The sequence below is a fragment of the Cynara cardunculus genome, assembly GCF_001531365.2.
Source record: "Cynara cardunculus var. scolymus isolate 2C chromosome LG 5, CcrdV1, whole genome shotgun sequence".
Taxonomy (NCBI): Eukaryota; Viridiplantae; Streptophyta; class Magnoliopsida; order Asterales; family Asteraceae; genus Cynara; species Cynara cardunculus.
Window position 1 is genome coordinate 28,297,764 of NC_037532.1, and position 14,357 is coordinate 28,312,120.

At 34.3% G+C, this 14,357-nt stretch overlaps 2 protein-coding genes across 2 annotated transcripts; both read left to right on the forward strand.

Moving 5' to 3' along the window:
* The first annotated feature begins 4,163 nt into the window (after positions 1 to 4,163).
* LOC112513584 (shikimate O-hydroxycinnamoyltransferase-like) lies at positions 4,164 to 6,586 on the forward strand. The gene is made up of 3 exons (XM_025119889.1): positions 4,164 to 4,625; positions 5,433 to 6,008; positions 6,081 to 6,586. Exons 1-3 carry the CDS (start codon positions 4,197 to 4,199, stop codon positions 6,498 to 6,500), a joined length of 1,425 nt encoding a protein of 474 aa, XP_024975657.1. The 5' UTR covers positions 4,164 to 4,196; the 3' UTR covers positions 6,501 to 6,586.
* A 567-nt stretch (positions 6,587 to 7,153) lies between these two features.
* On the forward strand, positions 7,154 to 12,629 carry LOC112512717 (aspartate-semialdehyde dehydrogenase). Its single transcript, XM_025118829.1, has 8 exons — positions 7,154 to 7,738; positions 7,824 to 7,910; positions 7,997 to 8,041; positions 8,146 to 8,241; positions 8,343 to 8,444; positions 9,830 to 9,984; positions 10,069 to 10,173; positions 12,365 to 12,629. The coding sequence occupies exons 1-7, from the start codon at positions 7,154 to 7,156 to the stop codon at positions 10,148 to 10,150; spliced, it is 1,152 nt and encodes a 383-aa protein (XP_024974597.1). The 3' UTR covers positions 10,151 to 10,173; positions 12,365 to 12,629.
* The last annotated feature ends 1,728 nt before the right edge of the window (positions 12,630 to 14,357 follow it).

Genomic DNA, 14,357 nt, shown 5'->3' on the forward strand with positions numbered 1-14,357 from the left:
ATTACTGTTTATAAATTTTTATTTGAAAATATAATTAAAATTAAAAATAATAATATTCAGTATTGGCCGGTATCAATTTGAATGAATTAGTAAAATTCAAGGTTTATAAGCTTTTTTATGAATTCAAACTCAAGATTAATTAATTTGTTTATATGTTTAAGCTCCAATATTTTTTGTCTGATTTTATAAATATATCGAAATATTTGACTAGAAAAATTACATCTGATCATCTCTTTGTTTGGTAATGGGTTTGCAACTTATGTCTAAAAGCATCTCTAACAACTATGCTATATTTTTTTTATAATAAAGTATGAAAAGTTAAAATCTCTAAAAAAAATTATAACTACTCTATGTTAGCAATTATAGCATGAACCATATTAGTAAAATATTCAATACATGTAGTAAAATATTATTTCTCTCTCCTATAGATTTAACTTAGCCATGGGAATGGGACGGAGACCCCAATCCTTATCCCCGTCCCTATCTCTGTTCCATCCTATCGAGGAATATGATCACATCCCCATCCCCGTCCCCGAACGGGAGTCGGGGATTTTCTCTCCGTTAATATAAGATATTTTAAAACAAATGTGTTAAAATACCACACTCGATCGATAATGGTCCACGTTTAAAACTTATATATTTTCAAAATTTGTTTTTATAGATTATCAAATATTTATATATGAACAGAATCACATCACATATGTAATTGTTTTGATCAAACGTTTTCAACTTTCCACCTTTAATTATCTAAAAAAAGTGAGACAACTCAGAGAAAATGTATATAAGATAAATGTCAATACTATTTTCTAAATCTAAAAGATATTAAATCTAGTTATCTATAAATAATATATTTAATATATATATATATATATATATAACATTCAATATTCGGGGATGGGATGGGGCGGGGCGGGACAGGGCGATGACTACATTATCCGCCCCCATCCCCGTTCCCAATTTTTAACTTTCGGGGATCCCCATCCCCATTCCCCAATCTTGCGGGAATTTATGTCCCTGTCGAGGCGGGGTACATTGGGTTCCCCAATGAGGCGAGTCTTATTCCTATGCCTAATTTAACTTTAAATTTTTAATTTGTTGGATATAATTAAAATATTAATTCTCTATTTTCTATAGAATTATTTTAGAAATTTCTTTTAATTTAGAAATTTTTAAAACCTCTCTCATCTTCATTTCAGGATAACATAATCGTTGGAGTAACGAAAATGTTAAAATCCATTTTTTTATCCCATTTTATCATAACTATTAAAGATACTTTAATGTTCACATGAGAGCCGACCTGCTTTTGTTTAAAGAAATATAATTTTTTTTATTTTTTAGAAGAATTTAAAATCTTGGGATTTCTAGAATCTATTTTTTATGGACTATGAAAGACATATTTTTTTCCTCCATTGATGTTGAGGTTAATTATACGTATAACTCGATACCCTTCTCATTTTTGTTAAGGTTTGAATTTCTGACCTTCTAATAGACCAAAAATTACGATACCGCTAGGCCAAAAACCCTCATGCCACCAACCTTATTATTTTTTCGAGAAACAACTAATCGACAAATCATCATATGTGATTTAAAACAAATACATAATGGATCCATTCATATCTAAATAGGTTTTATAATTAATTAGTTAACCAATGTTTCAATCATTTACTCATGTGTAGCTCAGAAAATACTAATTAAAATCAATATATAATATATGGCAAAATTGCCTCCGAGGTGTAGCTCAGTTGGCTAAAAGAGTAGGAGAATTTTGTCCAAATACAAGACAAGTCATGCATATGATCTCAACCCCTTGTTAACCCCAGCCGTCAAATGAGCCAAAAACTGCCCTTTTTATATCCGGTATCCTTAAAAGCAAGTTTCGTATGGTTAAACTCACCGGTAATCAACTTCAAAAACAAAGTGGTTGTAGCTTCAATTATTATTACAAACATGACGTTAGCCGCTTTTGGACAAGGACCCTTGGATCAGTTACCTTTTTTTTTTCTTGTATTTGTAAATAATTAGGATTAAAATATGACGAACTCAAACAAAAAAGTATCTTTCCACAAATGTGAAAATAAAAAAGATTAGGGTAGAATTTTGGGGCAGGAAGGTTCTTTGTCTCTATATGGTTTCATGTCGCTGGGATTTTGACCATTTTTTCTAAACCTATTTTAATTCGTAAAATACAGAAATGTGGTAAGAATAATATATTTACTTCACAACCATGTGCCAACCACAAAAAGTTTATAATATTGTTTTTTTTTTAATTTAAAGTTAGGATTTAAGATATTATTTATAGTATATTATAAAATATTTGACAAAAACTTTTAAAAATATTTTGTTGCATAAAATGCTGTTTATTAATGCATATGACTTAAAACTCAAAATTGTAAGTAGATTGTGCGTAAGTACAACTTATTAAAGCTTTATATCTAAATTCGTGTAACTAACAGCAGATAAACATAATCAAATACAGGATAAACATCTCATTTTAAATATAAAAAATCTAAAATATAATTACGATAATCATTGAGTTCTAACAAAATACTTAACTATTATCTTTATAAAATTTATATTATTAAACCAAAAATAAATTATTTTATTGTTAAACTTAAATTGAATTATAATAAAAATAAATAAATAAATTACATAAAAAAGAGAACTTTTAAATAATTGATTTGATATTAACATTGATATATTTTTTTTTGCAAATTTTTATGATATCTTCAAATTTATATTTTATTAAAAAATGAAATAATTATTGCTTTCTTAAAAATACATAAAATCATATTATAACATCGACAGAGATAAATAATAAAATAGAACATTAAAATCTAGATGTGTCTCGTTGCGTTGCGCGAGTACTCTTCTAGTATATTTTATATATAAAACATATTATATTATAATTGAATTTTAACGTTTTAGGTTTTCAATATTTACATATGGATGTCATTTGTTTTCTAAGAGATCCTAAAGTCTGAATTCTTATTTCACTTTTGATTAATAGGAAGTGGTGGTTAAATCTGAATCAATGAGACTGTTTGTTTTTGTGAACTAGTAAATGTCTGAATTTGTTTAAATTATTTATTTTATTTATTAGAAAATTATATGGTGTTGAATTTATAGATAAATTTATACTATTTTACATATTTATGCATCATCATTACGAAATTTACATTTAAATTATATAATTAACATTCATTTAAACAGAAATATGTCATTGATGATGTTTAATACATTTAAATCATATTAAAATACATTAATTGAGAAAGGTGATGATCGATTTGGTAAGAATCGATTAAGAGAAAAGATCAATTAAGGTCACTCGATTGAAAAATGTTGTTGTTGAGGAGCTAAAGAACAATAAGAGGTTGGTTTACCTCTTACCAAATAAGAGAACAATAAGACATAAATGCTTCTGAAAAATTGAAAAAAACAAACAGTCTGAATGGTCTTACATCTTAATGGATCAAACATAAGAGACTGATAAATGTTTTTCTTATAAAAACAAACAAGGCCATATTCTCTCTCTTTATAGAGAGAGAGAGAGAGACAAAAGGGAAGTGGTCAATTTTTAAGAAGTCGATTTATGAGAAGTCGAGAAATTTAAAGATCATATGTGATACAAGATGTCTAAAAGGGCGTGAGCGACTTGGTCAACGCGACTGCAAGGGTCGAGGGAAAGATCACCCACTGTATAGTCAGTTAACGCAATATGTTTGTATCACATATGATTACATATACATGATCTTAGAACTTCTCACAATTTGATCGTCTTCTTCTTGATCTACCCTCCCTCCTTCCCTCTCTTTCTCTCTCTCTATATATATATATGGAAAAAACCTTGGGAGAACTCTGGAAAAAATAACGAAACCAGATGACTAAGAAAAAAACAAATTAAAAAATATATTAAAATGGATGTCAAATTAAAGATACAATATTTTTTTGGTGTAATTTGTTTAGCTCCAATTTTTGTTGTTTTCCCTAATTTTCAATTTAAAATTAGGAGGAAATATTTATTCTTTTTTTTAATAAAAAACGTGGTTATAACCACCATTTTAATACCATGAACTTGCTTCTTTATTTTTTCAGGTTCTTCCCAATCTCCTCTCTCTCTATATATACCCTTATCTAACGAAATATATGTATATATATACACACACACACATCTTATAATATTTCTACATATCTCCGAGATGGGTAGTGTTAACAGTGAAGGTTTCTCAGTGAAGGTGATAAAGACAGAAGTAGTGGCAGCAGACCAACCGTGGCATGACCACTGGCTACCCTTTACGAACCTAGATTTGCTGGTGCCACCCTTTGACGTGGGTTCTTTCTTCTGTTACAAGAAATCCAAAGATGATGATGATGGTGTGACCACCATGGACATGGTAGATGCTCTCAAGACTTCTTTATCTCAAACACTCGTACTATTCTATCCACTTGCCGGAGAGATCGTCCACAATGCCGCCGGTGAGCCTGAGATTCATTGCAACAATCGAGGTGTCGACTTTATCCAAGCTGCGGCCGATGTCGACCTCCGGGACCTCAACGTTTACGATCCTAATGAGAGCATAGATGGAAAACTAATGCCCCCCAGGCACCGTGGGGTGCTTGCCATTCAGGTTTAACTTAAATTAATGTGTTAATTTGATGTATATAGTAATTAATCGATTATGTCAAATATGTCTAAATTTCTTGGTATATTTTATAAAACTTTAGTTTAAAATACCAGATATTGTGCATACATGTTAAAGTGTTTATAGTAAGTCGATTTGATGTTTTTGGACGTGCTAAAAGTTTTTTTTATGACAATTTTAAGATAAAGTGTCATTACTTTTTTTATAAGATACTTTTAAGAAATTATCATATTGACCATAAGGGTTTTGTCTGATTGGTTTGAGTTTGGCTCCAAAGGTCAAAAGTACCAGGAGGTACCAGGTTCAAATCCAAGGAGGAATAAAAATCCCCTTGTGGCTACGGAGGTTCAATTGCGGTGACTCCGGGCTATCTGCAAGGCAGGTGGTCGTCTTGAGATTAGTCGGTTTGCATAACGGGTTGGATATCCAGATTAATCAAAAAATAATAATAATCATATTAACGCTTCTTTTCATGATACAATTGTTTTTTTAGAGGAAAAACATTTATCTTTATAGACAAATTTTCATGTAAAAATTATAGGGTCGTGAAAAGTGTCACCATATTAATATTATTAGTTTTTAGCTTTTAATTTGAGATTTTTTTGGTAGAGTTGGTTTGCAAGGCTTTTCTTCGACCAAAACCCGAGTTCGGTTAATGTCATTTTCTTAGTTATTAGCTTTGAATTTCAGATTTATTATGTTTCTAAAAAAATTGCAATAAATATAAAACCTCGTATAGACGCTTGAAAAAATTTGTAGGTCTGTATAATCTTAAATTTGATCATGTTGCAGATCACAACTTTGAAATGTGGGGGAATGGTGATCGCATGCATGTTTGATCATCGAGCAGCAGACGGGTATTCGGCCAGCATGTTCGTCTCATCCTGGGCAGATATGAATCGATCCGTCCGACCAACTTCCTTGCCCTCCTTTCGACGTTCGGTCCTCAACCCTAGGCGCCCAACCCTCTATTCAACTTCAGTCGCCAACCTGTTTCTTCCCCTTTCTGATCTCCCACCGTTACTTCAAACCCATCCCAAAAGTGAATCACCAGAACCAGATCAATTCGACTCGCATCTTATAAGTCGTATCTACTATATGGAGGGTGAGGAGCTTAAGAGACTCCAGTTTTTGGCCAGCGAAAATGGATGCCAAAGGTCGAAACTAGAGTCGTTTACCTCGTTCTTATGGAAGATTACAGCATCGTTCTTGGAGGAATCGGGCCATCTTGACCATATGTGCAAGATCGCAGTTGCTGTCGATGGAAGGCAAAGGTTAAGCGAGGGAGAAGGGGTCGAGAAACAAACACTAATGGCTACACACTTCGGTAACGTTTTATCTATCCCATTCGGAGGGATCCGATCAAAGGTATTTAGACGTATTTGAAGTCCTATAAGATCAATGTTGTTTATAGTGATTCTAAACACTATTTTTATACAGGATTTGAAAGACATGCCATTGAGTGTGGTGGCAAACCAGGTTCACGACTTCTTGAAAAGTGCAGCCACGAAGAACCACTTTCTGGAGTTGATAGATTGGGTGGAGGATCAACGACCAAAAGCATTGATGTCAAGGCCGTTTGCCAGAACGGAGAGGGAGTTTGCCATCATGGTATCATCAGGACAGAGGCTTTCGATCATGGGTAAGATGGATTTTGGATGGGGGAAGCTGGCGTTCTGTTCATGCCATGTGCCATCGGCCAGGACCGACTGTTACGTCATGACGATGGGAAGTCCGATCAACGACAACGATTGGGTTGTCTACATGCATTTGCCGACGAAGCTTTTGCACTATATGGAGACACGTGCCAGTCACGTGTTCAAACCCTTGACCTCTGATTACCTTAAATTGAGTTTGTGAATTTTGTTGTTTAATTTATCCTTCAATGCTTAATGTCCTAATGTATATTTTTACTTGTAACCGCTTTCTATGAATAGCTTTCATTACGTAGGTATATATAATGGGCAATTTATTAAAAGTTTGATTCTACTCTCAATAGTAAGAAGTCTATATTCCATAAGTGCTTACTTGGTAAGCGTTTATCGGTAAAAGTCAATATTATAATTTACTTTATCGGGTAAGATTGTAATATATTAAAATGATATAGTATGCAACAATTATATTTTATTTTGTAATATGTCATGAGAGTCTCTTAATTATTTTGACCACTTATAATTCTGCAGTAAATCATTGTAAGACAATCCGTTATACCCAAATACCAAGACATTATAAGTCAATAATGAATTCTCCAAATCACATGATTATATTGTTCTCATGTTGTTAAAGGCAACTTTTCCTAATATAAATTCTAATAAATGGCAATTAAGGATCTGAGATTATATACTCAAAAAGTGAAGGGCTGAAATGTATTTATCTAATAACTTGGGACTCAAAGTATAATTTCCACCTACTTTCAGTCCAAAGCCTTCAACCCTATCAGCGTTTAGCCGCCTCTTTCTCTTATTCCGTTAGAAGTTCGTCTCTACATTTCTCCGATCATTCTTTTGGTAAACATGCAGTCTCCGGCGATCGCTCACCGCCGCTTCCTCAATGGCGACGCCGCTGCCACCACATTCCCCCTCTTCCGTCTCAAACCTACTCCTTCTATCGCCAGCCCTTTTTCAGTTCGTATGTCACTACGAGAGGACGCCCCATCCCTTGCTGTCGTCGGCGTTACAGGTGCTGTCGGTCAGGAATTTTTATCCGTCCTCTCCGACAGAAATTTTCCTTATCGGTCCATAAAGATGCTCGCTAGCAAACGCTCCGCTGGAAAGAAATACACCTTCGAAGACAATGAATATGTCGTCGAGGAGTTAACTGCTGACAGCTTCAAGGACGTTGACATTGCCTTATTCAGCGCCGGTGGTTCCATTAGTAAGGAATTCGGACCTATTGCTACGAATTGTGGATCCGTTGTTGTGGATAATAGCTCTGCTTTTCGTATGGATGACAGCGTGCCGCTGGTGATCCCTGAAGTCAACCCGGATGCAATGTCGCATATTAGGATCGGGTCAGGTAAAGGGGCATTGATTGCGAACCCTAATTGTTCTACCATCATATGTTTGATGGCCGCCACTCCTCTTCATCGACGGGCAAAGGTGAGAAATTCCACTTGTTTGCAAACCAATGGTAGCCATTTGAATCAATTCGCATTGATTTTTCATGATAAACGATAATTTGTAGGTATTGCGTATGGTGGTCAGCACATACCAGGCAGCTAGTGGGGCTGGTGCTGCGGCCATGGAAGAGCTTGAACTGCAGACCCGTGAGGTTTTGAAAATTACTTAAACAATCTAGTTTGTATTTTTGGTGTTTATCGAGTTTGTTAAATTTGGTTTCTCTTTTTATAAATGAAGGTGCTTGAAGGGAAACGACCGACTTGTAAAATCTTCAAACAGCAGGTTTTATCTGTTTTACTTCTTGTTAAAACGCCAGGGTGAACTATGTTAGGAATACATATTGGTTAAAACTGGTCACTGAATTCAATTTTGTGCTCCAAATGCAGTATGCTTTCAATCTATTCTCTCATAATGCACCAGTCCTTCCAAATGGATATAACGAGGAAGAAATGAAATTAGTGAAAGAGACAAGGAAAATCTGGGTAAGTGTTGTTTTTGATATCCTGGAAGCATGTCACTGTTTTGGTTCTTTTGCTGAAAAAGGCTAAGCGGGTGCAATATGGACCTTTGATTTACACCATAGAACGACAAGGATATCAAAGTGACTGCAACGTGTATACGAGTTCCTGTCATGCGGGCACATGCGGAGAGTGTGAACTTACAATTTGCAAGCCCCCTTGATGAGGTACTCTTATAAAACACTCTGATGTTACTGTCTTTACAGTTAGAATTAAATGCATGCACTGTATCTGGTTATTTTTTCTCGACAGTAACAATTTTCATGAGGAGTTCTCTTAGAAAATATGTCCATTTTTATGGCTGATATATTGTCGGATAATGTGAAACGTTTTGCAATCTCACCTATCTCCTTATATTGTATGACAACACTGATTCTTTTCACAAGAGCGTGTTTGACAGTCATGCGACTTTCATAAAAACATCGAACTGTTATGTAGGTTGGCTTGCTTCACATTGAAATTGGTTTTCTCCAACAGCTTCCTGTAATGACCATCTTTTACTGATAAGCTGTTGAAGATTATTGAGATTCTTATGTATCTTTGCCTTAACTTTATAGAGTAAGATGAGCAGTTAAACCACTAAAAGAAACTAAAGAGCTAGCAGCAATAGTAGGTAATTGCTTGGCCTCAGCTGGTCAGACCAAGCCACAACAATGGAGCTTAAAAAGAAAATTCTTTTCTGCAAGTACAGGCTGAAGGGTTACTGGAAATGCAATATTTCTAAAGTTGAATACGCATCTTCTGCGGTTCACTGGAATTTTCTCGTAATAGTAAATTTAGTATTGGTATGTATCAACCGGAGGGATTGACCTAGTGGGTAAGGCTTGGGACCTTGGTCTAAGAGGTCTTAGTTTGGAACCACAGGTGCTATCAACTTCAGGTGCCACACTAACTGGAAGGTCTTAAGTTTTCTTGGTTTATGTGTGGGGTGCTATGCGTAGACCTTGATCAAAGGTGCCAATTATCCTGGTTATTCATTAAAAAAACTATGTTCACTGTATCAGGCTGTTACTCTTTGGACCATTAGGGTAGCATTTTTAATTGTATAGCATGTCGAATTTCCCCCTTTTGAATATCTCAAGGTGATGCACCTTGTCAAATTATTTGCATCCATTAACCCGCTTCTTGTAGTCATTTAGAGGTGTAGATTATTTCAAATATGAAACCAATGTTTGAAAATTAGAGCCCTTAAGAATTGTTCAGCTTAATTATGTGAAGTTATAGGATATCAGCCTGGTTAATACCTATTTACTTCTGTGAAACACCTCTGTTAAAGACACTATTTCTTTATAAGTAACATAATGTGTAACTTTATATACTTTGTACAAAAAGGTATTTTAGTATTGGACTGATGCTTTAACCAATTACATACTTATATATGTTAAACATTGTAATTTTATTTGGTTACCTTTCTTGGTGTAGTCAAAATCTGTTGTTTTTTTTCCTTGTATTTGGAAAGTGGGCAAGAGGGTTGCATGAGACAAATGCAATGTGTATGGATATTGTTCTCCAGATGGTCAATTTTTGAGTTACTCTTGTGTTTTATATCTAGGATGAAGCGAGGGAGATTTTGAAGAAAGCTCCTGGTGTGGTTGTTATTGATGATCGAGCTAGCAATCACTTCCCCACTCCTTTGGAAGTTTCAAACAAAGATGATGTCGCAGTAGGCAGAATCCGTCGGGATGAGTCTCAAGATGGAAATTATGGGTTTGTAACTCTTCAACACATGGTTCACTCATGCATTTGAATATATGTATTCAACACTTTTAATGGTCTATTGTTTTAATACAGATTGGATATCTTTGTTTGTGGGGACCAAATACGCAAGGGGGCTGCTCTAAATGCTGTCCAGATTGCAGAGATGTTGCTGTAATCCAAGATATTTCATTTTGTCAGGTTTGATCTCTTTCATATGAATTATTGTGATTAGATGTTAAAACAACTTGAATATTTCTGTGACGGGCCTGGGTTTTGCAAGTTGAACTTACTTCCTGCTTTGGTTACAATGGTTGGGTACAACTAATTTTGTTTGCTTTTTTGTTCACTTCTGTTTTACTAGATTTGGTCTATCACTAATCTTGTGGACAACAATGCTATTAAGATAATTTAACCAAGTGAAAGTTGAGATCACTTTTGTGTTGTTTAAACGCAATTTTTTGGTTGTGTATTATTTTGTAGGATTATACGCTTTCAGGCCATGCCACTTTCTGGTTTGATGAAATTGACCACAGAACTATCTTATTCTTTTTTCCTCTGGCCATAGAATCGAGTTATAGGTGAAAATACATCATTTATGGTCAAAAATGAATTATCCAGCCAAAAATTGTGTTTGGGTGTCTTGGCCTTGTTTTTTTTTAAGAATTAGAGGTTTCTATAGAAAAGAAAAATAGAAGTCTAAAGAACACTAAATTGTTCTTGAACACTGAATTGATTCCAGCAAAACCCACGGAATTACAAACTTCATAGCGCTGTTGCATATTTTCTTGCAATAGACCATAAAATGCAAGCATTCAAGAAAAGTTCTTGCAATACCCGGTAATTTGGTTGCAATCTGATCAGATATCAATTGAATCTAACATACAATTTCAAAGATACTGAGACTCAAAAACTGAATGGTTTCAGGATATTCATGAAATGCTTGAAGAATAATTTCTAAGATACAAGTGTGTTACAAGTAAATAGATCTTTAGGCAGCCTGATGGGGGCTTTAGATTGGATGATCAAACTCTATGACATTAAACAATTATTGTTATACTGTTAGTGCCCCTCAGACTCAGAGCCACTTAACTCGCTTTCAAGATCAAACTGCACTCCTTCCTCTCCCGCATCAAGTTGACGGCCAGACTGGAGCTACTGCAATGCATGCCAGCACATAACAAACTTTGAGATTTCAACAAAAATAGATAAAATAAAAGTCATCTTGAATCTTCAATAGATGCCATTTTGCTGTTCCTCAAGACTAGTTCTCCAAATCTAATGAGAACTTGATGTCTTTTTGTCAGGGCTCCATTTAGGCATGGAGTACTCAAGTCATTTGTCAACATAACCCTAAAGGGTCGATATATTGGCTAAAATGCTGGTTCTAATGGCTCATATAGTTGGAACCAACTCATGACTCGATAGTTCTGTTTTGGGTATACTAAGCTTTTGATATTTTTTTTTCCAAATTTGACTCTACTCCAATCCCTTGATTTTTTATTTTGTTGGAATTTATTCCAATTCTTTTGTCTCACTTCAGGGTGAAGAAGATAAAAGCGTTGAGATGAGGGGTATTATGGTCATCTTACTTTGCTATAAGAAAATATACTTTAAAAAAAAAAACCTTGCATAGGTATTGTTGACATATAACTGGAAAAAGGTAGTTCCGTGGCCTATTTAATGTCTGGAAAGTAGACCTGACCTTTCGGTGAAGACTCCCGGCCTATGCAAGAGTGTTTGCAAATAGGTAGAAGGCATGAAGACTAACATATGGTGAACACAGCACGATGAAAACATAAGAAAAGATAGTGGAATCACCTTACTTAAGATGGGTATTGGTCAGTGGTGTGTTGTTATCTGGTTCTGAATTGGAGGACTAGTATGCCAGCTTCAATAAGTGAGTGTTTCGAAATGGTGTCCAGAGGTATCATCTAGGGCCTTGGGACTTGTTTCAGGTGGTACCACAAACATAAGCGATAGGATTCAAAGTTTCAAAAGCTAGTAAAAGGTAGTTGGAGATGGTTCTTTATTGACAACGTATAATATAGTCTAAGGTTGGCAACCATAACCTCGACCGCTATCTGATAAATGAAGATAGAACTTACATTCTTGATCTCGGATCATACATAGGTCCACAGTTCCTTTGCTGAAAACAGAAACTGGGTTTGGTCAAATCCCTCTGTAGATCATCAATCATGTAACGTGGATCAACTCTTTGATATCTTCACATCTAGTCATACCCGACATGTGGAGAGGGTATTATCGGCTGTTTACCATAATTCGTTTTGGTCATTTTGTCACAGTTTTCGCATATTGTTTTTATGAACACTTTGATAGATTTCACATGACTGTATTTAGTTTAACGGAGCATATTATATTTTTATTTCAGGTAAATTTAAGATGGAAGAATGTTTGGTTGGAAGGAGAGGCAGAAGATGTTGATTCTGGTTGTTGAAGACAATGCATACATTGTTCTGAATGTTCATTAATGGTTTATGTTACCATGAACTTTATATCACAATTTTGATGTAGATCTTTCTGTGGGTTATTTAAGGAGTTAAGGTTGAGAGTTGTAATGGGGATTGGATGTTACAATAAGATTGTTTGCAGAATTGTTGCCCTTGGAGGATCAGAAGTTTGTATTTCAAGTTTTGGTACCTCGTTTGAGTTTCCTATGAACGGATAGATGTCGTCGACATGTGTGACGTAAAGGATTGTATTTCCTCCAAGTGCTCATGCTCGTTCTGAGTTGGGGGATTTGGCTATGAGGTTAACTATCAGGGGCTGTTTGGTTTGCAGGATCTGATGGAATTGGAATGACAAATTACTTGATGTTTGGTTCACGGATTGAATTAATTGGATGCTGCCGAATTATCATAATTTGGTTTTAAAAAGACAAAAGATAACCTTTACATTCAATTTAACCATCACCTCCACCTGCCGCTACTAGCATCACCAATGCCGGTTAACAGAGGTGTTCCTTGAAGGGAAAATCTTGGAACTCGAGAATTAGAAAAGTCGTAATCCTGGTGACCTCGAGAATAAGTTGCGAAACATACAAAAAGCAGGCAGAAATGGAAGTTTTATTAAACTGAACAAACCTAGTGAATTCAAGACAAAGTACGGTTTCGGTTTGGAGAGGGTAAGATGAACACAAACTCTAAGGATATATTTGACATGAAGTTTTAGTCTTGGAATGTAATTGAGCTTCATGGTTTTGTATATTAATGAATTGGTCTACTACAGAAATGAGACTTCATCATAAGTTTAGAGACTTGAGAACAGAACAAAAAACAGGGGGACTCAACCGTCTTCTGAGTACAATTTTTGGCTGATATAGGAATCAAATGGTATAGTTCATTTTGGCGTGATTCATGTTGGTGCCAAGTCGTTAGTTTTCGAAAGGAATAGGGGAACATATATTCTCTATCTGATTGGAATATGCTAGAGACATGTGTAGATGATGTGTCTTCACGTGATTGATGGACATGAATAGGACGAGGAATTTGGAGACAAAATATTTTTATTTAAAATTAGAAAGTGTTTTATATATATATATATATATATATATATATATATATAGGGGTACGTTCAAATGAAAATCGTGCATTTCTAAAAAACTGTGTAAACTAATTTCGATCAATAGGAAAATTCTATTTTTTTCTAATTAAATTAATAAATAAGGATATTTCGGTCATTTACAATATTTTCAATTAAATATGGAAATTATGAACAAATCTTAATTAAAGAAACGTGATAAAGAAAATTTTATAAATGGTAACATTTAAATATTTAATTATATTATAATTTTAAAAATTTGAACTAAATATATTGTGATGCGATTGAATCTACTGGTGAATCTTGAAGATTGTAAGGCATAATGTAATGAATTCATCAAATCGTGATTGAAAAAAGAAATTAATACAAATGAAACAAGTTTCACTGGTTCATGTCATAATTGAACAATGAGTAGTGAAACATTTTCATGGTGAATCCGTTTCATTGATGGTGTAGTTGATCCATTTAGTAGGTGAAGTGGAAAATGAAACATGTGCATAATGTATTTGGTTCGTCATGAAATAATTGCATAATAAAATGGATACATGATGAATCTGTTACAGAATCTTGAAGATTGTAATCTGCTCCAGAATCTTGAAAATTGTAAGGCTTAAATGAATGAATTCATTAAATCACGGGTGAAATAAGAAAATTAATGTACATGAAATAGGTTTCATGAAGGTGAAACTGGTTCATGGCGTAATTGAACCAAGAGTAGTGAAACGGGTAAATTAATCTCATCCATCCATTTTCTTGATCAATGGTCAAGATTAGTTTATTTTATTTTAGGAAATTAATATATATATATATATATATATATATAT